We start from the raw sequence: 17,357 nt of genomic DNA on the forward strand, positions 1-17,357 counted from the left end.
TGCCATGTGGGTGCTGGGAATCAAACCCAGGTCCTCTGCAAGAGCAGTAATTGCTCTTCACTGCTGAGTCAACGCTCCAGACCCAAACACATTGAACTTTTTATTCTGGAGTTGGGTGAAAAGATGCCAGCAGTGCATGCAATCACATCGACTAAATGTTGGCAGCATAACAACCTGTTTTCATACAATACACTATGCTAGCAATGCAATGCAAAACAACTTAGAAACGTGATTCCACTTGTCTTCATTTTTTTTTTTTTTTTTTTTGAGGTAGAATGAAATATCATTCCCTATAAACAACAGGAACTGAGGATCAAATCAATGAGAGTTGTCCAAGGTTGCAAGAGAAACCAAGCCTGGATCTGAATGAGAATCAAGTTCACGATTTTTTGCTTTAGTAACCACGTTATCAAACAGCACTAAATACAAGAACAGCAAGTTGGGTTGTTCTGAGATAAGGTCCTGCTGTAGCCCACGCTGGTCTCAAACTTGCACCAATCTTTTCTGCCTCAGCTTCCTGAGTTGCTGGGATTGTAGGCATGCCCCACCATGCCCAACTAAAAATAGCAATTAAAAAAAAAAAAAAAAAAAAAAAAGACTGTAATATGTCGGCTAAAACAAAGGTCTGATAGTACTTCAGATGCACACTCAAGTAAGACCCAGACTGCCGAGTGCTAGCTAAGGGCTGGTGCGCACAGCAGCTGCAGGCGGCGCGAAGACAGTCCACCCTCTATCCAGTTCTCACAGCCAGGCCTCTGAGAAGGAGCGACAGCCAGAAGCACAATGAGGAGGGAGTGGGCAAATGGTCTTCCCAGTGGTCCTTCCTAACAGGCCAGTCATTCCAGCAGGCTCAGCTTCCACAGGCCTTTCTGGTCAATCTTCGGTGGCAGGCAAACCCCAACATCTGAAAGCAAGAATGGAAGAGAAGTGATAATGGGCCTGCTACCTTCCTAACTCTACAGGGTCAAAGCAAGCACAGCCTGGAAGCCCTGCCCAGAGAAGAGGGCGGGCATCAGGCTTCAGGCATGCCCATTAGGAGATTCAGTATTTGAACAGGGACGGGTAGTAGTCTTTTTTGTTTGTTAATTTTTAGATGTGCTTTATATATGTGAATGTTTTATGTGCATGTATGTACCTACACCATATGCACACAGTGCCTGTGGAGGTCAAAGTGGGTACTGAATCCTAGGGAACTGTTTTGGATGGTTTGTAAGGCACCATAGGTGAACCAACCCTGGTCCTTTGCAAGAATGAATGCTCTTAACCACCAAGCCATCTCTCCAACCATGCAGTGTACATGTTTAAAAAAATTGTCAAATTGTACACCTAAGATCTACATTTTACTATGTGTGAAGATTTTCTGAATTTTCAGAATAAAATAAAACATGCCAGTATGTAACAGCAAGTCAAGCGAATGACAAAGTATAATAGAATTCTATGAACAGGATAGTCAGCAAAACTCTAACTTTTTAAAAGTAAAGTAGGATGTAGTTTCAGGTGGGATTCTGTCATTATAACCTAAAACTTTGGTATTTCTTCATTTAGATTTTAGGAGTCTCTCATCTGACAAGGAATCATATATAGGAAGCACAGACATGAAAAAAGTATATATAAGGAGCCAGATGGTAGTGGTGTATACCTTTAATCCCAGCATTTGGGAGGCAGAAGCAGGTGGATCTCTGTGAATTCGAGGTCAGCCTGTTCTGCAGAGCTAGTTCTAGGACAGCCAAGGCTACACAAAGAAACCCTGTCTTAAAAGACAAAAAAAAAAAACCCAAAAAACAAAAAACAAACAACAACAACAACAAAATATATATATAAAAAGCTGTTTCTCTCATTATTTGCTAATAAATTTCTAGCAGTATATCTACATATGAACTATTAAAATGATTTTAAAATATTTAGCAACATAACAAAAACCTTCAAGAGAATTTTTAAACCATGATTTTGTACTTTATACAAACACATGCTTATACACACATAAAGTAACTACAAATTGCCTGATCACAGGCTTGTGTCATCATGTGAGGATCAAATTTTAATTTTCTTCAATATACTTTGCAATCCAGATTTTCCTATTGACCATACAGTTTCTAATTACCCATGTTTACTAGGCCCATCATTTCCCAGAAATACACCCCCACCACCAAGCCAAACTATATACACAAAGCCCACCATGAGTTGTGGTTATAAAAGAACATCAGTACCAAAACAGGGTTAAACAAGGTCCATAATTTCACAGTGGTTAAAGCTTGAATGAGATTTTAATCTTAAAAAAAAAAAAAGTTATAAAAGAATCTACTGTCTTTTAAAAACAGGACATAATTACAACTATATTTGATTCTGGAGTTAACCAAGAATAAGTATAAAATGTCAAACTTTGGGCAGGAGAGTGACAACCTGGCCAACTGATAGCAAAAGAGGACATGTTTTACATTTTCATGTTTGACTTTCATGAGGCAAGAAGAATCATTTTAATAAATACTTTGATGACTCTTCAGCGAGGCTTTACCAGTCAGATCCCCTTGGGAAGCACTTAAAACCCTAATACCCAGCCTCAAGTCTGGAGCTTTCCCAACACCACTACAAGCTATGTCATGAAATCCTCCACTTCTGCAAGACCTGCAATCAATCAATCAATCAGTGCTGCTGTATGACCTGTATGAGTCTGTATCCCACAGAGAATGACCTGCAGGTGTTGCCAACACCTGCAGTAATGTGAGTATATCCGTACCACTGTTAGCTGGGGAAGGGCAACAGGGTTATTTGAATGGAACCAATTTTGTGAGTAGTTTTTTGCTGGCTGCTTTTGAATTACAACTTTCCCCCTTTCTACCTGTCAGGATTTGAATGTAAAGCCACCACACCTACACATAACCTATGTATTTCAACAATTGATCCCAAGCTAGTGGCAGTGCTTTGGGAGGTTGTAGGACCTTTTGGACATGGGGCACAGCTGGCAGACACAGGAGCTGAGTTGAAGTGGGGTTTATGAGTTGCTATGCTTCTGCCTGGATTGAACCTGTCCTTTCTGGTTCCTGGTTGGTGTCATGCTACAATCAGCTGCCACACAACCCTGCCACCATAGCAGCAAGCTGCTCCTACCAACACGCTGTCCCTGACATGATGGGGTAATTTTGTCACAGTGACAAGAAATGTAATTAAATACCTCCCAACCTTGGACCATAGGACACTGATGTTATAAACTCAGATGAGGAGCCCTCACATGTTACAGACTTTACGGAGAAAAGTAGAAGTGTCCTCTGATGCTGGTCAGCCATTAGAAAAACCCAGGGCAAGGGGTGACAGGAGCTGTCCCGCAGGTCATCACCAGGCCAGCAGCAAGAATGGGCGTAGGGACTAGAACAGTAAAACGGCCTTAGGTCTAAGACGAAGCCTCTGTTCACAGGACAAGTCTTCGTGTGAAAGTGTTGGCAAAGGCGGCCTGTCAAATCCCAGGCAGAAAGGAACAAGGACCACAGTTCCCAGTAGATGAGACAAGATGACACCCAAGGTGCTGGGAACAAGCAGGCCTACTCCAAATGTCATCCAAATGCTATCACAGCACAGCTTTTCCAGGAAAACCATTCCAGACCACTGCCTGTCACACCTGAGCAAGGAACGGCAGTTTTTGGGTTGTTTTTTTTGTTTGTTTGTTTGTTTGTTTGTTTGTTTGTTTTTTTGGTTTTTCGAGACAGGGTTTCTCTGTGTAGCTTTGCGCCTTTCCTGGAACTCACTTGGTAGACCAGGCTGGCCTTGAACTCACAAAGATCCGCCTGGCTCTGCCTCCCGAGTGCTGGGATTAAAGGCGTACGCCACCACCACCCAGCGGGAACGACAGTTTTCAAAGGCAGTTAGTTAGCTTCGAACTTAGCAGCGGCTTCCCAGAGCCCAGGGAGGCTGGGATGGTGGAGCATCCACCGGAAGCGCACATACTTAGGTGCCAAATACATGCCAGTGAATTTCAAGATGAAGCTTTGATGTTTCAAACTTTTAGGAATATGTCATGTAACTGAGAACCATCTCTCACAGCAAACAAAGTTTTAGGTTGAACTAAGCAGGAAATGTACAGAAATGATAATATTTAGATGTGCCTTCAAGTTCTAACATCAGTTGCAAGGTGATACAATATCCATCTCCTAAAATGTTCTGAAGATGGGAAGGGTGACTACAATAGCCAAAACTCCAACTCAGAAGTCTCCCATGTGTACAGGTGTGCACTTTTAGGCTCATGCTGCAATTGTGACGTGCATATGTGCATGGATACACGGGCATGCAACTGTCACTGCATTTTTTTTTTTAAAGCAAAGTTGTAGTTGGTTGAGAAAAGGTTTTAATTCAGATTGAAATACAGGCATTATGAGAAGGGGGAGAGATGTTAGAGACAGAATGGGCACAGATTTCTCAAGAGTTAACTTAAAAATACATAAATAAATAAAATTTCATGCTGTGCCAGGAGTGGTGGTGCACACCTTTAATCCCAGCACTCAGGAGACAGGGATCTGTGAGTTCAAGGCCAGCTTGATCTGTAGAGTGAGTTTCAGGCTAGCCAGAATTACACAGTGAGACCCTGTCTCCAAAAATACAAACAAACAAATAGAAGTCATGTTGTATCCTCCCCTCCAAGCCACCACCCACTAGAAGTATTAGAGCCACTTAAATGTGGCCTCAGAATTGAAAGGGATCCCTTACACAGCTGACCGCCCCAGTCACCCAGCCCTGTGCAGCACTGAGACCATGTGGAGAGAGAAGTCACTTACCGAGAACAGGGACAGAAGGCTGTTGTTGTTGTTGTGGCTGCTGCTGCAGCTGCAGCTGCTGGTAAGAGGCAGTGATGCTATTCACCGTGGAACTCGGGCCTAGGACCTAAGAGGAACACAGGTTATGTGAGCAGAGGTTGTGCCTTAGATGGGGCAGACCTACTGCCTCCACCAGGAGCAGCTGAGCCCTGCTGTCTTCCCGGCCACGGTACCGACAGGACAGCTTTCCGTTCCTGTGTGGCTGCAACACGCCAGCTTCTTCACTCTCATCTCAGACCTCTAAGTCTCCCGACTCCAGAAACAGGTAACAGAGGAGGAGGGCTCTCAACAAGACCTGCCTGGCCTTTTCTAAAGGAGGAGACCATAACCTATGGGGAGGGGAAAATCAAAGTCTATGGGACACGCAAAGGATCCATTCTACTCAAAGAACTGTAAGAAATAGTCATTTTTATATTAAAAGAGATACATAGATGGATCCACAGGTGGATTTCACTGGGGTCCATGCTGCAGCAAGCCTCTGGCAGATACCAGCCCTCTGCTTTGCTCTCATTTACCTTTACCTGTGTCCCTGCCGAACACTGTCAGCAGTAACACCATGAGCTCAAGAGCACTTAAAGTGACTCACGGCACCCTGAACATGCCCATTTCCATACCAACAAACAAAGCAAATATGCATATTTTCCCTACAAGAGTCACACAGTTGGTACCTTAGAAAGTAATGTGATCTGAACAAAAGCGAAGAGGCATTCTAAATCACTGACTTCAAAACACTGCAGTTTTGAAGATAATTTTATTTCTAGGCAACACCCATTATAGTAAATTCAAACATTTGCAGCATCCAGATTTTTAGCTGCTGTTCTGTGTGTGTGTGTGTGTGGTTTTTTTTTTTTTTTTTTTTTTGAGACAGGATTCCTCTGTGTAGCTTTGTGCCTTTCCTGGAACTCACTCTGTAGCCCAGGCTGGCCTTGAACTCACAGAGATCCCTGTGCCTCTGCCTCCCAAGTGCTGGGATTAAAGGCGTGCGCCACCACCGCCCAGCTCTTGCTGTGGTTTGTAAAGTGTTCTTTACAAATATCCACCCTCTTATCAAACCTTCCAAACATTCAGGTAAAACACCCAGGGAAGTATCCCCAGTAACCTAGGAAATTAAAACCTAGAATCCAACACATTTCTAGCCAGTGGAATGACTGCAACCTCCTGTCGCGAAGCACCAAACCCACCCTTGTTCCCAGCAAGGGAGGCCAGGGCTGGGGCATGATGCACACGTCTCTTCACCGGCTCCTTCCCTGTTATGCTCTATGGTGGTATTTTATTTGTACTGAAATGTGATTTTAATTGTATGTTAATAAATAAAGTTGCCTGGGGGTCAGAGCTATTAGAGCCATAGCAAGAGCGTGGCGGTGGTGGCGCACGCCTTTAATCCCAGCACTTGGTAGACAGAGCTAGGTAGATCTCTGTGTGTTCAAGGATACAGCCAACATTGGAGACACACACCTTTAATCTCAATACCATAGAGGACCTGGAGGGCTGTACATACAGGCAGTGACGAGGCAGTCATGTGTTTATATTTACAACCATTGAGAAGGCAGAACAGAAAGACTATAAAGACAAACACACAGGAAGTAGCTCCCTTTCAGAGAGCTCTCTTGGCTGAAGCAGGAAGTGTAAGGCTCTTAGTTCTGACCTCTTGGCTTTCTTCTCTGAATCGGCTCTGTGTTTCTTATTTAATAAGGCGGTTGGTTACATCTACAATGCTCCACCAACAAGGGGGGGACTAGAGAGAGAGTGCAAAGCTGGAAGGGAGAGTAACTTTTTTTTTTTTAAGGGCTATTCATTCCAGTTTCCATTAATCTCGGAACACTTAAACTAGCCTCATCAGGACCACCACCCTCACCTCAACTCTCACTAACCAGCAGCCTCTCCAGAGGATGCAGACCCTGGGCTTCCGACCTGTCACCATCCCCAAGCTCTTTCCTTTCTTCCCTCTGCAGGGGTAGAAGCTACTTCTCTAGTCATTTTGTGTTTCTCTCTCAATCTCCTGTACACCTCTTTTGCCTTTTCAGCCCTTCAATGCTTATTTAATCAACCAGGTATTAAACTCTCCGTGGGAAATTAACAGGTGTGGATTTTGTTTTCTTTATTGAACTCTGAGTGACAACCAGCCTTTCTAAATCCTAATCAAAACTCCACAGTAGACTTGAGGGCTCAAGTAGCCGGCAGAGGCCTAAAAACCAGATGGATGACAATACATGGGAATGCTTCATGGGACACAGAGTTCACAGACCCCCCTCCGTGACTGCCTCCCTAGGAAGGGAGCCATCAACTCTAATGCTAGCTTCCCCTCCCTACTCCACTGTCACTGAAGATTTTCCAATCATCCCTAGAGAGCTGCTCTATCTGAAAAGGAAAATAACAACCTACTTCACCTTAGCACGAAACAGGCAAACAGACTGCTGAGGTGAGCACAAAGCTAAGGCAATCTGACTCTGACACTTGCAGAGCAAGTCTTCTTTGTCTCTTGACTCTGGGGATGCCGGGGAGAAGGGTGAGACCGTGTGAGGTGCCCGAGGAAACTTACAGATGTGACTGCACTCTCCTGGCCGGCCGGAGTCCAGATCTCTGGAGCTGCCTTCTCCAGCAGCTTCAGAGTGCTCTCAAAGGCCTTCTGCAAATCCTTTCCTTGCTCTTCAAACCCAAAGAGAAAGAGCACCTTTAAAACAGTGTGCACTTCATCTGGAGAGAAGAAATATGGAAGCGGTGAGTTGTAGCCCCAGCTCCAGCTAGAATCATACAGTAACTTCTTTCCCAGGTGACAGTGTCTAGTGCCACCCTACAGATGCATTCTTCCACCCTCTTCTTCCCAAAAGTGAAGTAATTCAGCACATGAGAAGGAAAGAGACACTCACTGAATGAGCAGAAAGCTGTGCTGTGCAGTCCCGGGTCCTGGCCTAAGCACTACTAACTAGCTCCCAGGAAGGCTTCTCTTTTAGGGGCTGGGAAGGGCTGACTCAGGAATGTGTATGGACATGAGCTTCCCACTGACTGGTTATTTCTTCCCTCTAACTCAGTGGTTCTCAACCTTCCTAACGCTGCAACCCTTTAATATAATTCTTCATGTTGTGGTAACCCTCGACCATAAAATTATTTTCATCACTACTTCCGAACTGTAATTTTGCTACTGTTATATAATGTAAGCCTCAGCTATGCAGGATGTCTGACATGCAACCCCGTGAAGGGGTCCTGGCCCACAGGTCACAGAATCACTGCTCTACCTCGAACACAGCATCACTGTTGCTTGTTGGTTTGTAAACATTTTATTTGTGAGATCAGAAGGCAACTTTCAGGGAGGTGGCCTTTCCTTCTATGATGTGGGTCCCAGGGATGGACATCATTTTCAGGCTAGGTGACAGGAATTTTTATCCTCTGAGTCATCTCAGCAGCCCATGTTGCATCTTCACCATGTACACAGCATGCCTGTCTGTGGTACCGCTTGCTACTTTCTGTGGTCAAGAATCATGATGAGCACTGAGACCATACCTTTCAACTTCTCAATGCTCTGTACCACTTCCTTCAGAGCCTCCAAAAGCGCCAGGTCCTCTAGAGGACCCCCTTCTTTGAGGCTGTGCTTCTTCCGCTCTGCCTTGCGCCGGTTTTTAGATGACCTCCTGTCAGAAATGAGAGATGTTGAAAAGGAGGTTCCTCCTGTACCTGCTGGCCACCACTTTCTAAGAAACCAGGGCATCTACAAACAGCATTCCTATCTGGGAGACGTTAGTAAAGAGGTGTTACAGCCACATGTAACCAGTGGAGTCTAGGGAGAGGCAAATGAGGAAAGCTAAACAGCTCTGTTTCTCCCTTCAGTTTGGATTAAAATGCAGGGTAAGATCAGGGGTGATGGCATACGCCTTTAGTTCCGGCACTCAGGAGGTAAAGGCAGGTGGATCTCTATGCATGAGAGGCCAGCCTGGTCTACATAGCAAGTACCAGGCCAGCCAGGGCTACATAGTGAGACTCTGTCTTAAAAAATAAAGGGCAAGGTAAAATAAGGTTCACCTGATAGCACATTGGAACAATGAAGAAAAGGAAAAAACAAGCCGGGCGGTGGTGGCGCACGCCTTTAATTCCAGCACTCGGGAGACAGAGGCAGGCAGATCTCTGTGAGTTTGAGGCCAGCCTGGGCTACAGAGCGAGATCCAGGACAGGCACCAAAACTACACAGAGAAACTCTCTTACAAAAAAAAAAAAAAAAAAAAAAAAAAAAAAGAGGAGGAGGAGAAGGAGAAGAAGAAAACAATGTGAATTCTACTGTAAAAAGCGAACTTTAGAGGCAGCCTCATTTCAAGGAGGGGCTGGAAGTCCTTGCACAGTGTACACTGGCCCTGAGGGACACTCTCCCACTCCCCCTGCACTGTCCAGGCTTGTCGAAAGCCGGTCTGTTTGTCTGCGCAGTCTGCACGCCGACTAGCTCTCATACATACGCAGACACCCTGGAGGTGCTGTGGGACGGCCTGCTACTCATCTCACTGCCGCTCTCCGAGAAGAGCTCCGACTCTGGAGCACGGGCCACCTGGGGATCTAGAAAAGACAAACCAGTGCAGACACAAATGACTACACACTCAATCAGCACACCCTGAAGAGTGGGTGGACAGTACAAGTGGATCTCAAACCCAATAAGGCAACACTAAATACACCAATTATTCTCACTACAAACCTGTACTTTTCCACATTTTCCTTTCTAGGCGGTAGGAGGAGAGGAATTAGGGAACTCATTTTGTGAACACTGAAGACATCACTGCTCTGGTTGGATGGGTAAAGGTTGGACTACTTGGTTTTCTGCCTGGCTCTGGCCCTAAGCACTTCTCCAACATAGACTTTCTGCAATGTGGAGTTTCAGGCAGCTACACCACAGCAAGAAAACAACTAGAGTGGTCTGTCCCCACTCAGCAACTCGTGTGGAGGTTTAACCCTCAATGGGACATGAAAGCAAGAGCTCCGTGACATTCAGTCCTGCGTCCTGCTTCTTGTGGGTCTGTGCAGCGAGACTGGTGTCCTCCTCACTGTCTTACACTTGTACCTCTTGTCAGCCTGCTTTTCTGAAACAATGCCTTCCCTAAATGTCAGACATATGTTGGCACCAATACTCTTCTACCTCCCAAACCATGAGCCCAAACAATCCCTTTCTCGTTATAAACTGACACAGGCCAGCAGCACAGACAAGGTGCACGGCGTCATCTCCCACACACCACCACAGTCTCAACGGGCTTCTCAGAGGCACTCACCCGCATGCACCCATGGTGCTTGTTTCTTGAGTTCTCGAACCACCAGCAAACGTTTTTTATGGCGAATGAATGTGTCTGTCTGTGAGTCCAGAAAGGCCATGTAATTTTTATGGGCTGAGGATGCAGAATGAAAAATACCTTGAGCATGATTTTTAAGCAAAGAGATAAAACTTAAGTGAAGGGGGTGTGATGAAGGCGGCTTAAAATTCAACAGCAACAAAAAATGTATCCAGGTCTACCAACCAAGATTTTTTCATTCCATTAATGAGTTGGAGATACCAAATCTCAGAGTTCATCAATACTGTTGGGAACACGAAGGTCCTTGCACCCACAGACCCTCCAGGGAAACCAGAAATGTTAAGCACTCAGGATTGTCTTTACAATGGAAAAGATATAAAACCTGTTCTTCCATCCAGAAAGTTGGGAACTGGAGGTGATGAATAGCCCAGAGATCTGTGTTATCTGTTAGGTTAGGCTGTATGAAGCTTTCACAACCAGGACCAGAGGTGGCTAGTAATTAATCTAAATGACCCTTACATTACTTGTATAGCCAGGGGCTCCCCAAGCTCCCACAACCAGGACTAGAGGTGGCTAATAGCCCAAATGACTCCTACACTAGCTGTATGACCAAGACCAGGCCAGAGCCTTCCTTAGGCCCTGAAGCTAATACAAGTAGCCCATCTCCAGAACCCATCTTCTTGGAAGAAATGACATGTACCCCGAGGAGAACTTTGATGTAATTATGCTCCTATGGGCACTAGAGATTGTATACCAGGAAATTTCCCCCTAAATTATATTGTGTTTAAACACTGGCAATAGAGCACCTGGCATCAGACTCCCTGAAATCAATCTGAACCGAGTTTTCAGTCTCACCTCTTCGTGGATCGCTGTCTGCCCTGACACCTGCAGAGACCCCCTCACAATACCATCCCAGAATACTCAACCACGAAATTTACAAAATCCTATCAGTGAAGACTTGATACCTAACCCAAAAAGACAAGAGCAAACAAAGGGAGTATACAGGGGGGTGCTAACCACGGCAGGATGGAGGGAACCTAGCCCATGGAAATGGCTGTGGTGTGGAAGAAGGGCTTCTAATGACTCTGGAATTACTGCCCAGTGGAAAAAGCACTAGCAGAAAAGGAAATACAAATAAATTAACTCTCTAAGGGCATAGAAACCAGGCTCCTGCAGAAGAATTATCAGCATCCCTCGCTGCTGTCAATGGTGAGAACTGCCCGGATGATGGCGCAGGGTCGGGGAGGCTGCTTTCTATACTCAGTCTGAATGACTACAGCAAACAGTGCAAAAGGACCTACAGCTCTAATCAGAACAGTGACGGGGAAACAGACAAGGTGAGAATGTGGTGCACACAAACGTCACTCACCAGGCAGCCCTGCTTAAAACTGCAGCAAAGCCAACAGCAACTCCCTAAGACTTGGAGGTGGAATTGATGCTATTCCCTACTTAAGGGGCCCAGAGAACGGAACATTCTTCTGTGTTCTAGAGCCATGCACTTTATTTGCAAAAAGTGTTATCTTATCTTAAAAACTTGCAAGCCTACATGAGAGCTTGTCCTAGGCAAAAGAACACACCATTCTCCATCTATGTTTACCCATATATAACATTGTACTCTATTTTGTCTTTCCTGTTTCTCTATAAATGCGTATGATTGTGTCCACACATACACCCTGCAACTTCTGTAGAACGTGAAATTAAATTGCAGGTGGGCACTTATCTTAATAAATAATAACACAGGAATAAAATACAGGGATGTCACCACTGATAAACTACTACTACATAATACAGTGCATATCCAAGTTTATTAACTACCACAAGCACAAAGACTCCCCACAACTACCACTACCAACATGTGACCCACCTCAGTGCCAGCAGCCTTCAGGTAGAGGCAGGCTACTGAGGCCAAAGTTTTCTCTAGCAAGGGACACTAAGATATCACAGCTTTCAATACTCAAATCTCTTCAATGTCATCATTTAACAGCTTAACATATTCTTAAAAACTATGATGGAGTGAGCAGAACATATTAAAATGCAGTAATATAAAGAGCCCTGTCCTATCCATCTCTTCTCCCTTTCTCCTTAATTCTAAAAGAGAACACCACCCAGATGTAATCCTCACCTTCTAAAATGGAAGGCTTTACGCTGGTTTCTATAATATCCAATCTGCCATACTTGTATACCTAAGAGGGAAATAAATGCAGTATTTTAAGGCAAGAATATTTCTACCCAATAGAGAGTTAAGACAGAAACCATTGCTAGAGGGGACAGGACATTTTCCTGAGAAGCAGGCTTCCTAAGAGTTGCCAGGGAAATTCAACTCATTTTAACAAGAAACAGCAGTATGCTGCATATGAAGGCCCAATTCCAAACATTAACAAGGATAGGTTATTATTATCATCATTATTTGTTTTTCTTTTGAGACAGGGTTTCTCTGTGTAGCCCTGGTTGTCCTGGAACTCACTCTTTAGACCAGGCTGGCATCGAACTCAGAGATCCACCTTCCTGTCTTGCAAGTGCTGGGATTAAAGGTATGCGCCACTGACGCCCAGCTAAGGCCACGTTTTTAAATGGCTTTTTAGATGCCGATTATCCTCAGGACTGGGAAGCTGAGCCCTTTCTACTTAATGTCACTTACTCAGAAGACAAGGAGTTCCAACTGACCCCCAGCTGCCCTCTCCCTCAGCACCCAGCATAGCAGAAGCGTTTCAGAACTTCTCTTACCAGTCTCAGAGCTTCTTCCCAGGCAGCTCCCTCCAGCAGCTGGAGCACAGCCTCTTCATAATCCTGACAAGGGAAGAGTGAGGAAGAACACAGGTGAACGCAGCAGCCTCAGAAGCCGCCACGCAGAGCCCCTCCACCTTCCCAGGCAGCCTCAGTCCGCACAGCTCCAGTTCTCAGCCTCTTTCCTGTCCAAGTATCTACTGGATACTAACCTCCAAAAATATAGGCATAAAAGACAAAGGGGGGGTGAATCTTCTGAATGATCACAAAACACAAGGCAAGCAAGTTTTCTTTATATCCTTGAACATCAAAGTCATAAGACAAGCCTGTCAAAAATGGCTCTTTCTCCAGATTCACTGCCAGGCTTAACTGAAAACAAGACTATACCCTGAAAAATATGGTGAACTAAACAGTAATTTCCTAGTTGGCTTGTTTCTTGTTGAATTACAGTTCTTCACATAGTCTAAGACATTAAACCTTTATCAAATAAATACTTTGAAAATATTTTCTTCCACTCTCTAAGCTGTCTTTGTACATTCTTGATAATTCTTCATTTATATGGAATCCCATTTACTGGTTTCGGTTTTAGTTGCTGGTCTTCTGGTGTCAGATCTAAGAATACACTGCCAAGGTACTGACATGGCTACTCCTCTCTTCTCGAAGCATTTTATGGTTTCAACTCTTGAGATTAGGTTGTCAATATATTTTGAGTGCCTTCGAGATTTTTTTTTAATTTTTAATTTTTATTTTCAAGACAGAGTGTCTCTGTGTAGCCCTGGCTGTCCTGGAACTCACTCTGTAGACCAGGCTGTCCTTGAACTCAAGAGCTCCACCTGCCTCTGTTTCCCAGGTGCTGGGATTAAAGGCCTGTGCCACCACTGCCTAGCAGCTTCAAGATTCTTACAGCTCAAAAAATACCAAATAAAAATTCACATTTTTAGCTTCTCTTGAAAGAGAAGAAGCAGGAAACATATTTTTGTGTCATTTAAAAATTTCCTAGTTACAATATCTGTAAAGTTAGAATGTTCTTAAGGAGAAGGAGAAGCAATGGGAAATGCCCTCGTCGGGATCCTTGCTCTAGTTTGTGACTGGTATTTACTGTAAATCCCAGAGCAAGCGTCAGAACACTTAATAACCAACAGTGGAGACAAGAGAGATTCATGAGAAGTGCTGAGCGTGGACAGGAGCCATAGCTCAATGAACAAAAAACTCAACCTAAGAATGAAACTGCACAGAGATGAATCAAAGCAATAGAAAAACACGCCCCAATTGTAAAAAAGCTGGAAGGGCTGTATTCCCAACACACAAAGTCAACTTCAGAATCAAGTACTTAAGGAATTTTAACAGAAATAAAAAGGAATAGTATCTGTCATGACCATAAGCAGGCATCTACCTCCATCAGGCCTTGACAATGCAGGAAGCAAACACTTGCAGAATGAAAGAACAGGCAAAAACACTGGAAATTTAAACAGACATTTTCCTCCCAGCAACTCAGAGTATTAAGAGAATCGATAAGGACATAAAAAGCCAGAACAGCACAGTCAACTGACCATCACAATGTAACTAAGAGAACTTCATACCATGAACATACACAACTTTTAAAAGAGACCATATTTTGGACTATCAAATGCTTATTTTTTAAAGTATCTAATCAAAACAGTAAGAGATGGCTCAAAAAATATCTGTGAGTTAAATAACACATTTTGGAACACTCACAGGTCAATGAAGAAATCACAAGGAAAATTAGAAAACAGAGGCTCAACACACAACAAGTTGCACAAAGTAACTAAAACAATGACACTTAATATTTGCTTAGGCTAGAAAGGAAGGGGGCGGGAGAGATGGCTCGGTCGTTAAGGGTGCTTCTCCAATCATAAGGACCGGCAGGCGGTGCATTCCCACAAACACAACAGCCTAGAGGTCAGAGTGAATAGAGATGGGAGGAGCCCCCATGCTGGCTTCCAACCTAGCTAAGATGTGAACTCCAGGTTCAGGTATAGGTCCTGCCTCAAAGGAATAGCCAGAGTGACTGAGGACACCCAATGTTCTTTTCTGGCCTTGACAAGTACCCAAGCATACACACATGTGCATAAACTCACACAAAAACATACATGCAAAAAAAAAAAAAAACCCAAAACAAATAAACAAAAAACTAGAAAAGGAAAGTAAGTCTGAAACCACCAGTGATTTTTAAGCCCCAAATTAAGCACCATCAGATTTTTTGTCCACGGATGGTGAAGCAAGTGCCACAGTCCATGGCATATTACAGCAGATGGCAATTAACAATTCAGATGTTGACCTGCCAGATAAATAACTCTGATGGAGGAACCGGCAAGCAAGGCTTACCCAAATTCCCAAAATATTGTTTATAAATGTTTATTTTTATTTAACGGGGGTTGATTATAAATGTAATATCTTTCTAAAGAAGAAAAGGGGATAATATAGATATAAGAGGATTAAAGGGTAGATTATTGAATCTACTTCTAAAGAGCAACAACTTGTTTAAAATGTTTTACATTGCTGTGGATTTTAGTTTATTGATACAAATTTAAAGTTAATTTTATTATACTGTATATATATTTATGTTTAAGGTATTATATTTATGCAACTCATTTAAAATTATAATGTATAATTAAGAAATACAGGGGCTGGAGAGATGGCTCAGAGGTTAAGAGCACTGACTGCTCTTCCAGAGGTCCTGAGTTCAATTCCTGGCACCCACATGGTGGCTCACAGCCATCTATAATGAGATCTGGTGCCTTCTGGTGTACAAGGATACATGCAGGCAGAATGTTGTATACATAATAAATAAATAAATCTAAAAAAAAAAAGAAATACAGATTAATAATTAGTCATCTATGATAATCAAACTTATAGTCATGTTAGTTAAGTTTTTTAGGTATACAAAATATGTTTCAATTAGATAGGTAATCTTCAAATACTTCAAAGACCTACAGAATATGGCGTTTAAAATGTTTTAAGAACTTAGACTTTTCTGGACAGTGGGACATGTCTGCTCCTGGCAGCACCAATTATTTCAAAGATGATGATGAGCACTGAAGAAACTCATTGTGGAGTTTGCTTTCTTTGTGGCAAAAGTTAGTCACTAGGCAAAAACGTGTCCTTACATCTACTGCTTGACAGGATGTTATACAGACTGGACATGCAGGACCCATGGTAAAGTGACCGCTAAACTTTGCCTAGACAGGGCAAGATGGTCCTTCAGGTTCCTGCTTCACAGAAGAAACTGCCAGACATTCTGCAGGACACAGGGAGAAGCAACTAATAAACTTTGCCAATAAGTAAGACAATCTTTCAAATTTCCTGCTTCACTAAAAAGTCTGCCAGAGACTCCAGGCCTGTAGGCTGAAGATAGATGCCCCAATGTTATAGAGGAACTTTGGATGACTGTCAAGGCAGCCAGATGTCTCTGTCATTTCTAGAATTATGGGAGTTTCTTGCAATGCACTTCTTGTTTGCTCAGGTAATATTATATCCTTCTGGGGTCTTTGATGGAGCTGAAGACTAGATAGTTATAATTCATTTTCCTTAGTCATGATAGAAGATAAATTAGATCTTTAGACTCACAAATACAGGATGATAGAATATTTTCTTTAATTTTGCCAAATTCCTGCTTGATAACTGTTCTATTATATGTAATTTTACTATGTTAAAGTTAAAACCTCCCTTTTTGATTAGACAGAAAAGGGAAAGCGCTGTGGGATGTCTTTCTGTATGCTGTGAATATGTGTTGCTCTGATTGGTTGATAAAGCTGTTTTGGCCTATGGCAAGAAAGCTTACAGCCAGGTGGGAAATCCAATCAGAGATAAAGAGAGAAGAAGGGCAAAGTCAGGGAGATGCCAGACCACCGCCCAAGGAGCAACAAGATGCCCACAGACCTGTAATACTATGGCCATGTGGCACATAGATTAATAGAAATGGGTTGTGTTAAGTTATAGGAGCTAGCCAGCAAGAAGCTTGACCCACAGGCCATACAGTTTATAATATAAGCTTCTGTATGTTTACTTGGGACCAAGTGGCTGCGGGACACAGGTGGGAGAGATTCATCCTGACCTCAGGGCAGGGCAGGACCACAGAAACTTCTGGCTACAATCCACCTTGTTGCTACCCCAACATTCCATTCCTTCACTGCTATCAGAACCTAGCCCTTGGGCTTCCAGCGTGAACTGAAGACCAGTGCCACTTCAGGAAGCCTCTAGACCTTCAGTGCTCCCTGCCTCGTGGACTGAGCAGCTAGTGGTTCTCACCCTCTCCAGTATGAAGACCACTATTGTTAACTACCCAGATGGTACTGAGGAAGGTCACCTAGTGTCCCTTCCTTTTAATATATATTAATTCTATTTGTTCTGTCTCTCTAAGGAATCCTAATACAACCAGTGGCAATTGTAAAACTCTCACAAACCAGATGTGGTGGCTTACACTTGTAATTCCAGCACTTTGGAGTTAGAGGCAGAAGAATCAGGAGTTCAAGAACAGCGTAGCCTATGCTAAGACCCTGTTTCAAAAAGATAAAACAGTAATAATCATAAAAATAATAATAGTGCCACTTTCCTC

General features: G+C 43.5%; 1 protein-coding gene across 3 annotated transcripts in view; it reads right to left on the reverse strand.

Annotated features, from left to right (window-relative positions):
* Window positions 1–367: 367 nt before the first annotated feature.
* Window positions 368–17,357, reverse strand: part of Elp1 (elongator acetyltransferase complex subunit 1) — a 63,597-nt gene continuing 46,607 nt past the window's right edge. For all 3 annotated transcript variants that reach the window (XM_059254374.1, XM_059254375.1, XM_059254373.1), the window contains exons 30-37: window positions 12,782–12,844; window positions 12,180–12,240; window positions 10,040–10,153; window positions 9,239–9,335; window positions 8,298–8,425; window positions 7,339–7,493; window positions 4,761–4,866; window positions 368–904 (exon numbers count right to left, since the gene is read on the reverse strand). In XM_059254374.1, coding sequence (XP_059110357.1) covers window positions 837–904; window positions 4,761–4,866; window positions 7,339–7,493; window positions 8,298–8,425; window positions 9,239–9,335; window positions 10,040–10,153; window positions 12,180–12,240; window positions 12,782–12,844 — 792 coding nt within the window. In that variant the 3' untranslated portion in view covers window positions 368–836. The remainder of the gene's footprint in view (window positions 905–4,760; window positions 4,867–7,338; window positions 7,494–8,297; window positions 8,426–9,238; window positions 9,336–10,039; window positions 10,154–12,179; window positions 12,241–12,781; window positions 12,845–17,357) is intronic.

Source organism: Peromyscus eremicus, chromosome 2 (assembly GCF_949786415.1).
Source record: "Peromyscus eremicus chromosome 2, PerEre_H2_v1, whole genome shotgun sequence".
Classification (NCBI taxonomy): Eukaryota; Metazoa; Chordata; class Mammalia; order Rodentia; family Cricetidae; genus Peromyscus; species Peromyscus eremicus.